The sequence below is a fragment of the Coffea arabica genome, chromosome 11e, assembly GCF_036785885.1.
Source record: "Coffea arabica cultivar ET-39 chromosome 11e, Coffea Arabica ET-39 HiFi, whole genome shotgun sequence".
NCBI lineage: Eukaryota > Viridiplantae > Streptophyta > Magnoliopsida > Gentianales > Rubiaceae > Coffea > Coffea arabica.
In genome coordinates, this window is record NC_092331.1 from 47701714 (window position 1) to 47717460 (window position 15747).

The 15747-nt window shown below is 32.7% G+C and overlaps 1 protein-coding gene and 1 long non-coding RNA gene across 4 annotated transcripts; both read left to right on the forward strand.

Moving 5' to 3' along the window:
- Positions 1–4301, forward strand: LOC113702927 (uncharacterized protein At4g15970). 3 transcript variants are annotated; one of them, XM_027224109.2, is made up of 6 exons: positions 19–516; positions 1500–1865; positions 2676–2812; positions 3065–3157; positions 3269–3389; positions 3819–4301. In XM_027224109.2, the coding sequence occupies exons 1-5, from the start codon at positions 166–168 to the stop codon at positions 3354–3356; spliced, it is 1035 nt and encodes a 344-aa protein (XP_027079910.1). In that variant the 5' UTR covers positions 19–165; the 3' UTR covers positions 3357–3389; positions 3819–4301. The 3 variants fall into 3 exon arrangements, with proteins under 3 accessions (XP_027079908.1, XP_027079910.1, XP_027079909.1); XM_027224107.2 differs by having other exon boundaries at positions 1–516; positions 2676–3157; XM_027224108.2 differs by having other exon boundaries at positions 2676–3157; positions 3816–4301.
- A 7904-nt stretch (positions 4302–12205) lies between these two features.
- LOC140021757 (uncharacterized) lies at positions 12206–15106 on the forward strand. The gene is made up of 2 exons (XR_011825729.1): positions 12206–13029; positions 13777–15106. It is a non-coding gene; the product is annotated as an uncharacterized lncRNA (long non-coding RNA).
- Positions 15107–15747: the final 641 nt, after the last annotated feature.

Sequence of the window (15747 nt, forward strand, 5' to 3'; positions counted from 1 at the left end):
AACCAAAACATCTCTCAAAACTTTAAAACCAAATCAAAACCGACAAAGTCCGCATCTACCCTCTTCGCCGCACTTTCTGTCTCACATACTCACGCACGGTAACGAGTACTATGTTCTACGCCCAATGCCTACAAATCCGACCCGAATCTCTACCAATTCTCCATCATGATCTCGTCATCGCCATCATCTTCGCCACTCTCCTCCGCCTATATATTTCCTCGCCGTCGATTGTCTTCTCCCTCTTTTCTTCCTCTCTCGTCTCCGCCGCCAAAACCGCCGCTGCCCTCAAATTCCGGCGAGATGAAGCCGGATGTTGCATCTAATTCCGCCGTGTATCTCCGGCGAGTATTTACTGCGATTGTTTTCCTAAGCGCTGTGGTTTTGTCCTGCTTTGTTCTCTATAGAGCTACTGATTCTGTTGGGTTGAAAATGCCGATGGTTTATTACTACTACTATGCCTCCGGGAACCCTGACTTACTCTCTGACGATGTTTCCTCTGATAATTCTCGTCTGCCGGTGAGTGCGTGCCTGTCCATTGTATTGATTTCCATATATAGTTGAATAGAAGAAGGGAATATCAGTTGGTTTGTTAGTTGTTGGCCTTTCTTTTACTGTGTTTTCGGACTCCATAAAGGGTTTGGCTTTTTTTTTTTGGGCCTTTGAACCTTGGCTTCATGCTTAGTTATGCTGAGAAATTTGATTAGTTGAAGAACCATGAACAGTGATTCTGCAGAATCCATGCCTACTGGCCTGCCCCTAAAAATTTTGATCTCCGAGAAATATTTACAGCATATGGAGCAAATGATCGCTGAGTTATTTGAAATATCCTGTTTTGGTTACTTAACTTATTGTTTAATCAAAATGTTCTTTCAACGAATAAAGATGATGTTCAGATTCTTTATTATATGAGTGACTAAGTTATCAGTTGACTAACCAATTTGGCTGAAAAGAAGAAGGTTTACTGATCCAATGAGGGCATTATAAGCACAATTTATAACACGATCAAAAAGAAGAAGATTTATATAAGCACGATTGCTTCTGACAATTTTCTCAGAGGATGATGGAAAATGGAAATAAATGGAATAATATTTTACTTGTCAATACTGAGATAGGAAAATGATAGTGGTTGCAGTTGCTTTTTTGGTTATTACTGCAAAATTTTCTTGTAAAGTCCTTCTGTATGTACTTGTACATCATCCTTCTACATTCTGTAGTTCTAGTTTTACCTTTGTGGTTAAGCTGGCTCGTGTTGTATCTCATTATAGTTTAGTCAAGGCAGCTCTAGATTGGTGCCAGAGTTTTCACATAATGCGGTATTGGGCTTTTTCTTCTGGAAATTCATGAGTTCATTGGAAAAAAATATAGTTTGATACGCATGAAGGGAAAATTTTTCTTGGTTTAATATCTTTGCAGAACTCCATGCTTTGACTCATTGTTATTTGCTGTCCATGGTAGACAATAAAATGCTCGTGCTCTGTTGACCTCTGTGGTTACTGTAGGACAGCAAGGAGTTTAGGCTTGAAAAAGTGTTGAATGATGCTGCAATGGAAGATAAAACAGTAATTCTAACTACTTTGAATGAAGCGTGGGCTTCACCAAATTCAATTATTGATCTCTTTCTTGAGAGCTTCAGATTTGGAGAACACACTCGGAAACTTCTTAATCATTTGGTGATTATTGCGTTGGATATGAAAGCATTTTCTCGATGTTTGGATATACATACACATTGCTTTGCCCTAGTTACTGAAGGAGTCAATTTTTCAAGTGAGGCCTATTTCATGACTCCAGCGTACTTAAAGATGATGTGGAGTAGGATTTTTTTCCTACAATCTGTTCTGGAGTTGGGATTTAACTTTGTTTTCACGGTATTCCCTCTCTCTCTCCCTCCCTCCCTCCCTCCCCCCCTCTCGTACAGGCACACAAATATTCCCATTTGAGGTAGCTGCATATGCATTAACAAACACTTGTAATCATCTTAAGCAGTTGCGCTTAACAATTTCTTCTGTAACTGTGTTTTTATTTATAATCCCCTGTCCAAGGTCTTTTAAGGTCATTAGGTCCATGGTTACCAGTTTTATTCTGCTGATTAACGTTTTTAATAATCATATATTGTAGTTCTAATCCAGAGAACCAACATTTTGTCTATGGCTGGATCTTGGTATTGGCATCTCATAATTTGATGAACGTGTCATTTTGGTGTTTGTGTGTGGTTTGCTTGCTTTGCATGGGAGAATAGTAGTACTTAACTCTGTCTATTGTGTTATTTTGAGGCTTATGGAATCTTAAGGACTAGATAGAGTGAGAAGATACTCCATCATATGATTTAATTTTTTTTCTAAGATTATCTCATGTTCAATCCTCAAAAGATAGGAAGTCAAAACCAAATATAACTTATCAGAGGTATTCATAGAGGAAGGATTCTCTACGTGTCTTTTGGATATTTTTCTTTGCATTTATTGGGACATTCACTAGTTTGTGTTTTATCTTCGAGACTTAAACATTGTTGTGGTGATTCACTTATTTAATTATGATACTTAAGTTGTGCCGTTTCCTATTACATTTGTTGCTTGTTTGATTTCATTTAATAACGTGATATTTCATGTAAATATATGTGAACTTTAGAAGTATTTGCTTCATTCATATTTAGTACTTTCTGATTCATTTTCTTCTTCCAGGATGCTGATGTAATGTGGTTTAGGGATCCATTTCCCCATTTCTACTTCGATGCAGATTTTCAGATTGCTTGTGATCATTTTTCAGGGATATCTGATGGTGTTGAAAACAAACCTAATGGTGGTTTCAAGTTTGTAAGGTCAAATAATCGATCCATAGAGTTCTACAAGTATTGGTACTCATCAAGAGAGAAATTTCCTGGTTTACATGATCAGGATGTACTTAACATAATAAAAAATGGTACTTTTATCCAAGATATTGGACTAAAAATGAGATTTTTGAGTACTGCATACTTTGGTGGGTTTTGCGAACCTAGCCGAGATTTAAATGAAGTCTGTACCATGCATGCAAATTGTTGCTTTGGGCTGGATAGTAAACTTCACGATCTCAGGATATTGCTTCAAGATTGGAAAAGCTATATGTCTCTGCCACCTAGATTTAAGGGATCGCCTTTAGTATCATGGAGGGTTCCTCAGAATTGCAGGTTAGTGGGATGCTTATTCTTATCAATTATTGTTGATGGTTGTGCATGGTTTGTGAAGGTTGTTATTAAAACGTTAAATCTCTTAACAATGTCCTTTTTATGGATATCCAGTCTGGATGCACTCCTACACTTTGATTTGCAAAGCGAGGATGAGAAGCAGGAAATGGACAATAATGGGAAGACTGACAAAAGATTATAATAGATAATGTTTCACTAGCTTGGATATTTTATGGTAAGACTGTTTTTTCTTTCAGCCCCTGTCCTTTGCATGTTTTGCTTCTGTTTCTGCAATGTCAAGTGCCTATTCCTGCACTGAATTCTTAAAGCTCCTCCATCTTAACCCAAATGTTGTGTTTAATGGCGCACAAAGATGTGCAAATTTTCTGTACTTGGTAATTGAAACAAAATGTGCTTGCTTAGATTGTATTTAAGTTAAATGACAACTTATGAAAGCCAGTCATTCACCCCCTTTTTGGTTGGTAGCTATTAGTTGTCAATATGTTGCATTGTATAGCTACTATAAATTAGGTAATGTGTGGGATGCATCTTTTAGCTTAAACTACAAAGCATCAGGTGTTTTGTTCCTGTGAACTGATACTCTCTGCCTTTTATTTTATGTTGTTTTATTATTTTATTTTATTTTATTGTTTGTCTCCAGCAGCTTGAACTGATTACCGAAATTCAGAAAAAGTACAGCTCCAGTGCTTTCCAATGCTGCCTTCTTGAAGCTAGGCTGTGAGGAGCCTCTGGCACAAGTTATGCCCTGGAATAATCCTGAAGTTCCTCACCAGAAATTCATTTCTGTGCCTACAAACCTCGTCTTAAGCTGATTCCTTTGCACGGAGAAATTAGGCTGAGCAGTCTGTGGTGTCAGTTCGCTGCATAGAGTAACTGTTCACCAACAATAGTTTTTGTTGTAAAAATGCAATGATTAGTTGTATATTTGGATAGATATTACTGACCTTTGTAGTACACTTAGAACTAGTGGTAGATCTTTCTGGAAGTAAGCATCATCGCAGGTGATCCAGGGACCATGTTAGGGATTATTATGCTCTCGGTTTTTTGAGAATGGAACATTGCTTAACAGACTGTATTCTAGAACAATATTATGACATAAGATTATGTGCAAAAATTGAAAGCTTAATTTCGCTGATCAAGTTTATGAGAAAAAAAAATTTGAACGATACAAACAACAGAACGTATAGAAATTCAAGCCCAGCAGCAAATTCCCAAGCATAGTATATCATACATTGAGAACACCTCTGGCTGGGAATCCTGTTATTGCTAAAGATATGTTTTGCTTTTTGGATTGTAAGTACGTTATATTTGCTTAGAAATGGTCAGACCTGATATAAGTAATATTAGATAGTCAGACCTGATATAAGTAATATCAGACAAGGAAAAACCAATAAACCACAACACATTGAAGAATACGCACTAGTTCTTGGTGACGACTCGATTCCACCGTATACCATCATTACGAGCTCAACTTCCTACTCCCGAACAATAGGTCAATTTCAGAAGTGCCTTTCACTTGCAACCCAATAAGTAGATAACCTCCTATCCTAACGTTTGACGTAACCCTTGCTTGCTAGATGAATCAAGGCACAACATTGGCATAAACACTTGTACCAGTGTAATAAAGTATATTACTGTATTGTCAAGCATATACAATCACGATATCTGTCTTTGGTAAGACAAGTACATGAACATTCTCCTGTGCGATAAAGTACACAATCGATAATTGATTCAACTCGCGGACAGATTCAATTATCAAATATAATCATTATGTATATAATATAACAATCATATATTAATCATGTATGGTCATTCACCACTTAAACAAAATACGAGCATGCATTATGATAATATTTAGACACACAAGAGTATTAATCTTAAATTTTACTTGGTCCAATTTTAGCATGGATCTAGCATAGTTTACTATAGGATTATAGATCTAAAACTATATGATTATAACACAACAATATTTGAACATTATAACATTTATATAGATACAATATATATATCTCTATAAATGTAAATGGGTGTTCACTTCGACATCCTTGATGTTAGATAAGGTGGATCTTTTTCTAACACTATCTCCTTTGATTGTGGCCTTTTTCCCCTCTTTTCTTCGACCCTCTTTGCTTTTCCTTATCTCTTTTTAAGCTCACTTTTCCTTACCCTCTCAAGAGTCTCGGTGAGAGTTTCTAATTTTTGACGTGTAAATGAAGAGAGGAACTTTATTTATAGAAAGATAGGATGGTGATGAATTAGTAGGAGCGATAGAATTGCGACATGTTATAGGGTCATGACATGTCACACTATGGTGTGACACGTGTCAAAATGTGTGGAACATGTCCGATGTAACACGTGTCACTTTAAGAAGGAATATGGCAGAATTATCTATTATTTGCACTAGGGGTGAGCAAACGGTACAAATTCGGTAATTCGGTTAGCTGAATTCGGTGAATATAGAAATCTAAACCGTTTTCAATTTCGAATCGGCTATAATCGAATTCATTTCGCAACCGATTTGGAATTCGGAAATGGTAATGAATTCGGTTAACCGAATTCATTTATAAAAAAAAACTGTTTTTTAAAAAATTATTACTGATTTGATCCACAAATTTATTCATAATTTAACACATTACTTATGTTCTAATCATTTTGTGGTTTAATTTAATTGGCATTTATTTGATCACTTATACCTAGAATCCTTAGTCTATGATTTAAGGAACACATAAAAAGTGATTAATTTAAACTAGAATAAACCTTAGACTATACAATGATTAGTGATAATTTATGAATTTATAATTTACAATGATTAATAATAAGTAATATTAGTTACAAACTTACAAATTACAATGATTAATGATAAGTTATATTAGTTACAAACTTATAATTTATTTCAGATCAACATAAAACTTATTTACTTACATATGTTATTGTGAAAGTCAATACACTAATACATTGATTTGCAATTCATATGCACTCACTCACACTGCTTAGTTGTCTTGTCTATACTTAAAGCCTTAAAATTAGTGAATAGAGAATATGAATTTTTATGTTAAATATGTAATGTAAATTTAGAGCACATTAATACTTGCAAGTTACAGGTTACGCATTCAAATATTCAATAATTCAAACATGAATGATGTATCAAATTACCAATATCTAAATTCTAATTACTAATTATGTTTATTGTTTAATATTTAGTATTATACATATATGTATTAATTATTATCTAATTCTAGTCATGTTACTCATGTATAAAATAATAAGTATTATAGTTATGTTATATTGTTATGTATTACTATATATTTGTATTATTATAGTCATATAACAATTAACAAATACTAAAATAATATATTGTACATTATTATATATTATTATTATTATAAGTACATGATAATACCATATACTAACTATTATTAATAGCATTTACCTATATAATATAATAATATATTAGTAGTATATACTAATACTAAATAGCATTTATCTATATATTATATAATTTTATAAACTAATTTGGTATTCGAATGCGGTAATGCGGAACCCTATTTCATTTTACTGAATTTGAATGCAAAATCGGTTATTACCAAATTCATAATCTCATTACCTATTTCATACCATATTAAAATTTGGTGAATTCGGTACGTACCGAATTTGTACCAAATTACCAAATACCAATTTCAAATTACCAATTGAATTTGAATTCGGTTATGAATTCGGTATGTACCGAATTTGCTCACCCCTAATTTGCACATTGGTCTTTCAAGTTTGATTGCTATATTTAGGTCACCGGTAGTTTAGGCTATCAACATTCAAAACTTTATTTCCATGTAATATCATTTAGGTAAACGTCCTAAGCTTTTACATGCAAATAAGGAAGTATCTCCCATTTGAATTCAATAAAAATAGTTTCAAAGTCAAATTCTTAATGGGCAAAAAGTCAACTTTTCCTCTGAAGAACAAATTTCGAGTTTTTGCTCAGGATTTAATTTTAAGAGTTTTAATTAGTGGGGTTATATGCTTAGAAAAATTTTAAAAACTAGGGTTAGTCTATTCATAGGGAACAATTACTAGGATTTTTATTCCAATTTTCTAAGTAGTTTAAATACCTAACTTTTATGGTACTTAGTCTCCACAGATTGATCAAACTTGGACGTGTGTGACCCCGAGCCCATTATAACTTGTGTAACTACAATTATCCTAGTGATATGAATTACATTTACCAAATGCTTTATTATGCCAAGAAATCCTCCTTCATATATAAGACTGTATGATCCAATAGTGGAGTTTGACATCTTTCCCCTCTTAAAAGAATTTCATCATTGAAATTCACACATTTTTTGAGAGTATTTCTGGGTCTTTTCTTTGAATCTCTTCCTCTAACTCCCAAGTAGCATTTTCTATTCTATAGTTCCTCCATCGTATTTTAACCAATGATATTTCTTTTGTCCTCAACTTCTGCACATCATGTTCCAAAATCTAGATTGGTTTTTCTTCATATGTTAAAAACTACTGGATTTTCAAATTAATGAAGAAGGGATGCTGAAATTCCGAAATAGGGGTTGTGTTCCAAATATTAACTATCTTAAATAAGAATTTTGAAAGAGACACAATGTTCAAAGTATACAATACATCCAGGAGGAAACAAGATGTATAGGGACTTAAAGCAATACTATTAGTTGAACAACATGAAGAGAGATATTGCACATTGTATATCTACTTGTTTGGCTTGTCATAAAGTGAAAGCAGATCACCGAAAATCATTTGGATTGCTCCAACTCCTACCGGTTCTAGAAAGGAAATGGTAAGAAGTGACCATGGATTTTGTTAGTGGATTGCCAAGGAGTCATAAAGAACATGATGCAATATGTGCAGTAATGGATAGGTTTACCAAATCCTCTCATTTTATACCTATTAATATGACCTATTCTCTGGACAAGTTAGGCAAGCTGTAAGTAGATGAAATAATTAGATTGTATGGTGCACCTCAAACCATTATCTTTGATCAAGATCCTGGATTTAGCTTACGACTTTGGAAACAATTACAAGAAACCTTTGGAACAAGATTAAGATTTAGCACCTTAGTCAATCCCCAAACTGATGGCCAGTCTAGTGGATCATTTAGATACTAGAAGATATGCTTCAAGCATGTGTGATGGATCTCAAGGATGATTAGGATAAGTATTTGGCTCTAGTAGAATTTGCTTATATCAATAGTTATCAATCAACTATTGGTCTGGAACCTTATGAAGCATTACATGAGAGAAGGTGCCAATCCCCAATACATTGGAAGGAAGTAGGAGAAAGGAAAATTCTTATACCAAATATCATTCTTTGGATGGAGGATACGATTGACAAAGTAAACCTAATAGGACAAAGGATGACTACTGCCCAAGGTAGACAAAAGAGTTATGCTGAAAATTATCATAAGGATCTAGAATTTTTGGAAGAGGACAAAGTTTTTCTAAAAGTATTGCCAAAGAAAGGAATCATCAAGCATATAAATGGCGGCAAGCTAAGCCCTAGGTATGTAGGACCATTTGAGATACTAAAATGTATTGGGAAAGTAGCATATAGATTAGCTTCGCCTCCAAACCTAGTAGGAATGTATGATGTTTTCCATGTTTCCGTGTTTCGAAAGTACCAACCAAATAAGGATTATATATTAGACTACTAGGTACTACACCTGCAGCTTGACTTGACATACAAAGAAAAACCAATCCAGATTTTGGAATGTGATGTGTGCAAGTTGAGGACAAAAGAAGTACCATTGATTAAAATATGATGGAGTGACCATGAAATATAAAGTGCTACTTGGGAGTTAGAGGAAGAGATTCAAAGAAAATACCTAGAAGTATTCTCAAAAATAGGTATGAATTTCTAGGATGAAATTCTTTTAACGGGAAAAGATGTCATATTACAATTGGATCATATAGTCTTAATATGGAGGAGGATTTCTTGACATAATAAAGCATTTAGTAAATAGAATTTATATCACTAGGATAATTGTAGTTACACAAGGTACAATAAGGTTCGGGGTTATACCCGCCCAAGTTTGACTAGTTTAGTGAAAACTAAGTACCACAAAAAGTTAGGTACTTAAAATACTTTAATATTAGAATAAAAAATTCTGGTAATTATTCCCCATGATTAAACTAGGCTAATCCTATTTTTCTAGAATTTGCTTATCAAGCATGCTATTATATATTTTGTGAACCTGTGTGTCTACTTTATCGCACCAAAAATTTTATTTACGTGTCTAGTTTGCTATTATTCTCATGAATCTTGATCTGTACTTATCACACCGGAAAGTGATTGATTGATTCGGCTTATAAGTACAATGAAACATTTGCCAGTAGACTACCTAGACAATGAAGCATCTATCACACCACAACTCCATCCCTCTTTGGGGCTTTATTAGCAGTGGACTGCCTAGCTTCTATCAGGACTCACTTAATCACTAATTTAAAAATTAACAATAGTTTTCATTTATTGTAAGTCATTTTTATAACTCATAGCATTATACTATTATACAACAGAAATTATGTTCTACTTGAATTCACTAGATTCTGTATATCTTTAATCCTGATGTGTACTTATCACATCGGAAAGTGATTGGTTGATTCAGCTTATAAGTTCAACGAAGCATTTGCTAGTGGACTACCTAAACGATAAAGCATTCCATCCCTCTTTGACACTTTATTAGCGGTGGATTGCCTAATTTCTGTCAGGACTCACTCAATCACTAATTTGAAAATTAACAATAGTTTTCATTTACTGTAGAGACATTTTTACAACTCATAGTATTACACTATTATACAGCAGAAATTATGCTCTACTTGAATTCACTAGATTCTGTATATCTTTAATACACTCAACTACCATTGCTATGCTGGGATGATCTCTTCTTCATGTCTATTTTGAATAGTTCGATCCTTAAAGAAATGTTAGTGTTTTGGTGTGAACTCAACAGTCCAGTGAGGTCTGTCTATATAAGTGAGATTAAATTTTCAAGAATATGTATATTCAAGCACATAAGAAACACATAAAACAGATAAATCACAACATAATGGAAAGATACTGCACTAATTATTAGTGACGATCCGGTTCCGCCTTATACCGCAATCACGAACTCAGCCTCCTACTTCAATAATCACTTAGGTTAATTTGGAAATGCCTTTCACTCACTAATCAGTAAATGGACAACCTCCTACCCAAATAGTGGGTTGTGGATCAATGTGTGAAGTGATATTCAACATAGCCCTTTGCTTGTTCAACGGATCAAGACACATTATTGGCATAACACTTGTGCCAGTATGATAAAGTACATAATTGGTATGGCCAAGCACAAGCAATCATAAGACAATTCTTTAGCGAAACAAGTCGCAAGCACTTTCCAATGCGATAAAGTACATAACCGGTAAATGCTTCATTGTATTTGCAAGCTGATTCAATCAATCACTTTTCGGTGTGATAAAATACATATCCAGATTCACGAGGACAATAGCTAGCTAGACAAGCAAATAAAATTTATTATGCAATAAAGTACACACCTAGATTCACAAAACAATAGCATGCTTGATAAGAAAATAATTCCGTTTGTAATATAGTAATTTGAAAAGTATGTTCACCTTAAATAAGAAACTATCATTTAAATGAGACAAAACATACATCATAGTAGTTTTTAAACATACAAAAATAGCAATCATTAACTTTACTTTGTCTGATTTTAATATGAGGTTGACATAACTACTGCTATAAATGCAGGTCTATAACTATATGTTTAATATACAAAAAGAAAGTTATCATATAATAACTATACGAATGCAACATTATCATTACATGAATGCAGTGGACACTTACCTAAATCTTCTTGTCCTAAGTTAGCTTATCACTGTCTCGACACTGTCCCATTGTCATTTATCACTTAAACAAAGTAAGGACATGCATTATAGTAGTATTTAAACACACAAGAGTAGTAATATTAAATTTTACTTGGTTCGATTTTAGTATGGATTTAGCATAATTTACTATATTGAGCCTAGATTCAAAACTATATGCTATGTAAGAATGTTTGATCATTATAACAATTATATAGACACAATATATACCTACATAAATGTAAATGGGCACTCACTTGAATATTCTTAGTGTTAGGTAAGGTTGTCATCTTCATGACACTATCTCTTTATTATGGCATCATTCTCCTATCTTTTATGGCAATTTTTGCTATTTCTTTTCTCCTCTTTGGCTCACTTTTCCTTATCCTTTTAAGAGTATAGGTAAGAGTTTCTAATTTTTGATGTGTAAATGAAGAGGGCCCTGTTTATAAGGAAACGTAAAAGTGATAAGTCAGCACTAAGAGGGGTCGAATATGCCACACGTGTCATAATACTATGACACGTGTCAACATTTGGTGACACGTGTCACTACAACACACACTAATAATATGTGTCAAGATTTGATGACACGTGTTAGGACATGTGTCTCTACAAAAGGTAATATGGTAAGAACTTTAGTTATTAACAGGTTGGTCCCTTAGGTTTGTGTAAATAATATTCAGGCCACAAGTAGTTTAGATTATTAGCATTCTGGATTTGTATAATGTAATATCCATTTACTTAAGATATCACACATAAATAAGAAAGTACCTCCTATTTGGATTCAATAAAAATAGTTTCAAGGGCAAATTTATAATGGATAAAAGGTCAACTTTCCTTTCGAAGTACAAATTCTGAGTTTTTAGCTCAGGGTTTAATTTTAGGAGTCTTAGTTAGTAGGGTTATACAATTCAAAAAATTCTAGAAAAATAGAATTAGCCTAGTTTACTCATAGGGAATAATTATCGAAATTTTTTTCCTTATTTGCTTAGTTTTTCAAATGCTCATTCTTTGAGATGTATACAGTAAAATTTTGTCTATCTCAAGTTTATTATTATTATTATTTATTTATTTTATTTATCTCAAGTATTCATTTTTATTTTTTGTTTTTGTGGGTTTGGTGCAAAGAAAAGTAAAACAAGAAAAAGAAAAGAACAAAAGAATGGAAATTCAAAAAATCAAGAAAAAAACCCATTTTCCTTAAACCCCCAAAACCTAACTCCAAAAACCAAAAGAAATGAAAACAAATTCAAAACAAATCTCACACAAATCCCAACAAAAAGGATAGGAAAAGTTTGAAGAAAAACCCTTTGCTCACATAAAAAAATCCTAACATACTTCCTCTTCTTCGCATCACAGAAACAACACTGGAGGCCTTTATTTTTTTTCCTTCTCATTTTTTCTCATTGGATATTGTACCTGTACCAGCCATCCCTCCCATTCCACTTCTAATACGAAATCTTATCAAGATTTCTGATCAATTGATCAAGAAAATGCCACCACCTATATCTGCCTCCCTAAGAATTGATCTCAACCATTGTATCTAGTTCTTAGTCTATATAAATAGTTACTAAACAAGGAGTTTAGGTTTTTTCAGAAGCAAAGGGTGATGAAAGGAGCAGTAACAGAAACAAATAAGAGAGGAAAAGATCAGAAAGAAAAGAAAGAAGAAGAAAAATTTCAGAAAAGAAAAGGCGTTAGGACTAATGAACCAGCCCCATTCGTCCCCAGCTTTCTCTTTTGTTTTAGACCTTTTGGGTTAGATTATTTTTCCTGTGTTTTCTAGATTCATAATAGAATGATTTCCCTGTTGAGAGTATCTGGAGAAAGCGGCTTTAAAGGCTTGAAATTGGAGTTTTGAAATCATCTTAGGCGCAACTCTTGTTGCCAAAGAAGCTGTCTATTTGGGTCTATTTTGTGTTCAAAATCTATACACTACCAGAGTTTATGCTCAATCTGACTTCCCAAGCACCAATGGTAACTCTTGTTTATTCTTTTCCATCTATTCAAATTTGGGTAAAAGGTTAAATCCATCATAAAGGAGTTCTAAGCTTTTATCTTTTGATTAGACATGGTGATTCATGCTTTGCTTTTATTTGTGCCCGTTTCATGATCATTATAGCCTCATAGAGACCCTTTTAACCGTCTATTGATGTTTGATTAAATAAGAAAATGTCAAAATTAAAAGTTAGCTCCTTGAACTTTGAATTGGGTATGTTATTATTGGCAACTTTTGGCAAATGAGATTATACTTGATAGTTGGTCAAAGGTTGTTCTATATGTTTGATGAATCTATAGCATATTTTAAAATAGATTTTAGTGCATATTTCATGACATTTTGTGTGTTTTGGGTTTTGGATGCTTTGAAAGAAATCTATCTATTTGTCCCCTGTTCATGAACCTTGAGTTGATATAGATAGTGAGGTTGTCTTTCTTGTCATGTGGAGGTTATTTCTCTAGTTTTTGTTCCCAAAATAAGCTACCAGAGCTTGATCCCGACGAAGTTCCGACCATTCTTGTCGGAATATTTCTAGAGGCCAACGAAACTTGCTAATGCTTACCTTGTCTTTTGTTTCCTTTTCTTTTTTTACTTGGATTAATTTGATTCTTTGGGTTTGTTTAGATTTAAGTCAAGCTTGTTTGAGTTTTAAGGAGTTGGATTAATTTGATTATTATTTTTTTTTTGTCATCGTCACTTTATCTATATTATTGGGAAATTGATAGGGACTGAACCACCATCGGACCAGCGCACCTGTCTGGATTTTTTTACGGAAATCACATATTGTGACAATTGGTGGGAAGCAAGATTTGAACTCTTTACCTCCCATCCCCACCAAGTCCTTGGTGATGGCCAACAATTCAAAAGCTATTGGTTAGGTTTATTTAGTTTTAGATTTGGTCTATTTGGGTTAAAAACAAAATTGAATTGTTTGAGTTTTTTTTTAAGTGGGTCATTACTATTTTTTCTAGGTAATCTGTCATTACTTCATCGGGCCTAAAGTGGGACAATCCAGACAATTACCGTGATGGTTTAAACCATAAGAAAATGAACTTTTATTTTGGCCCCATGAGTTTCTTAATAACTCTGTTGTGATCCAAAAATTTTAACTTTCTTTCATTTAGGTACTTATTTTAATTATAATTTGACCCCAAAATTTTATTTTTATTTTATTTTAGACCCTAATCTTTTGAAAAATATATTTTGACTCTGATAGCTTCTTAATCTCTCAATTAGGATGGTTTTTTTTTTCTTTAATTGCTAATTGTGCTTCTCTTAAATGCATTTAACTTGCCATTTTGAATGTTTTAAGTTTCTTTGTGTTTAGCTAAATAATGTGAATTTACTACATTTTAACTCTCTTTATTAAAGTATTTTTAATTAAATTGGTGTCTTGACCCTTTGTTGATTCTTGAACATAGATAGGTCAATATTCCCTCATCTTAGTCATTTCTTCAGAGGGAGTTAACCCTACAACCCTTTAAATTCTTGAAAATATGTGATCTTATATATTTTATATATTTTATGTATTTTTATTTATTTCTTTAATATTTTAGGCATTTTTATGGTTTATTTATGTAATTTAAGTTTTATAATAATTTGGAGGGTATTCGAATACTCAAGATCTAATAAATAGGTTATGTTTTGCAAAAATTGTAATTAGATAGACAAATATAATAGATATGTTAGATATGTTTATTTTCTTATATTTTTACTTTTAGATGATAGTTGGCCCTTTTAATAGATAGATTGTATGTGTTTATGTGTCTTATGTATTTTACTCATTTTCCTTAGGATTTGACATCACATCTAGATATTATGTTTGTATGCTATGTGTTTCTATGTGTTTACTTGTTATAATTTATGTTTTAAATGTTTTATTATAAATATTGATTGGATAGCGTTACCAAACTAGTCCATTGCTAATTATGACTTTTTTCATTTTTCTTATTAGTCCCATGCTAGTTGAAAGTGTATATGACCTAAAGTCAACTAACTTCTAACATTTAATATGCACTTGAATTATTTATGTTATTTTACATGATATCTTTACCATATTGATTATTTATAGATATTTATATTTGTATGATAAAACTCTTAGATTAAATCTAAGTGATAAAATTATAAGAGTTATGATGGTGAGGTTTATTCGATTATGGATAAGATTTATTCTTAAATATCTTTAATCAAAGTATTAATAAAACAGAGCATTACGGTTAGACTGGCATATATTATGCCGCGTCTATATGAGAAATAGTAAATCTCATCTATTATAGTGTATGAGACACCTAAACTAATATATGTGTGGTTGAAAAGATAATCAAATTCACTGAATTGATCTACATAGAGATATTCTTTAAGTGCCAAAGGATTAATCTCTAAGTGACATTTGTTTAAGTGATCATTAGATTTAAAGTTATCATCGTATCGTGAGTACTGATGGTTATACTTTGTTTGTTATATGATTTCTTCCATAACAGGGAATGCTCACATTATTAGCATATAGGTATATATTTGAAATATAGAAAGATAGTGAACAACTTATAAAGATTTACCACATCTTATGAAAGATGAGTTATCTCATGTCTGGCCAATTGTAGAAGTAATTCAGAATTCTTAGAACTAAGTGGAAGAGTTTTAGAACATGTTTTTAAGTATTTCTTCATCGGAGTAATATTTTGGTTCAAGAAATGAAT

Excerpts from the sequence above, each read along its gene's own strand:
- LOC113702927 (XM_027224107.2), top strand. The coding sequence starts at position 166 with ATGATCTCGTCATCGCCATCATCTTCGCCACTCTCCTCCGCCTATATA. Across the intron at positions 1,866-2,675 it reads GATTTAACTTTGTTTTCACG|GATGCTGATGTAATGTGGTT; the intron begins GTATTCCCTCTC and ends TTCTTCTTCCAG. Across the intron at positions 3,158-3,268 it reads AGGGTTCCTCAGAATTGCAG|TCTGGATGCACTCCTACACT; the intron begins GTTAGTGGGATG and ends ATGGATATCCAG.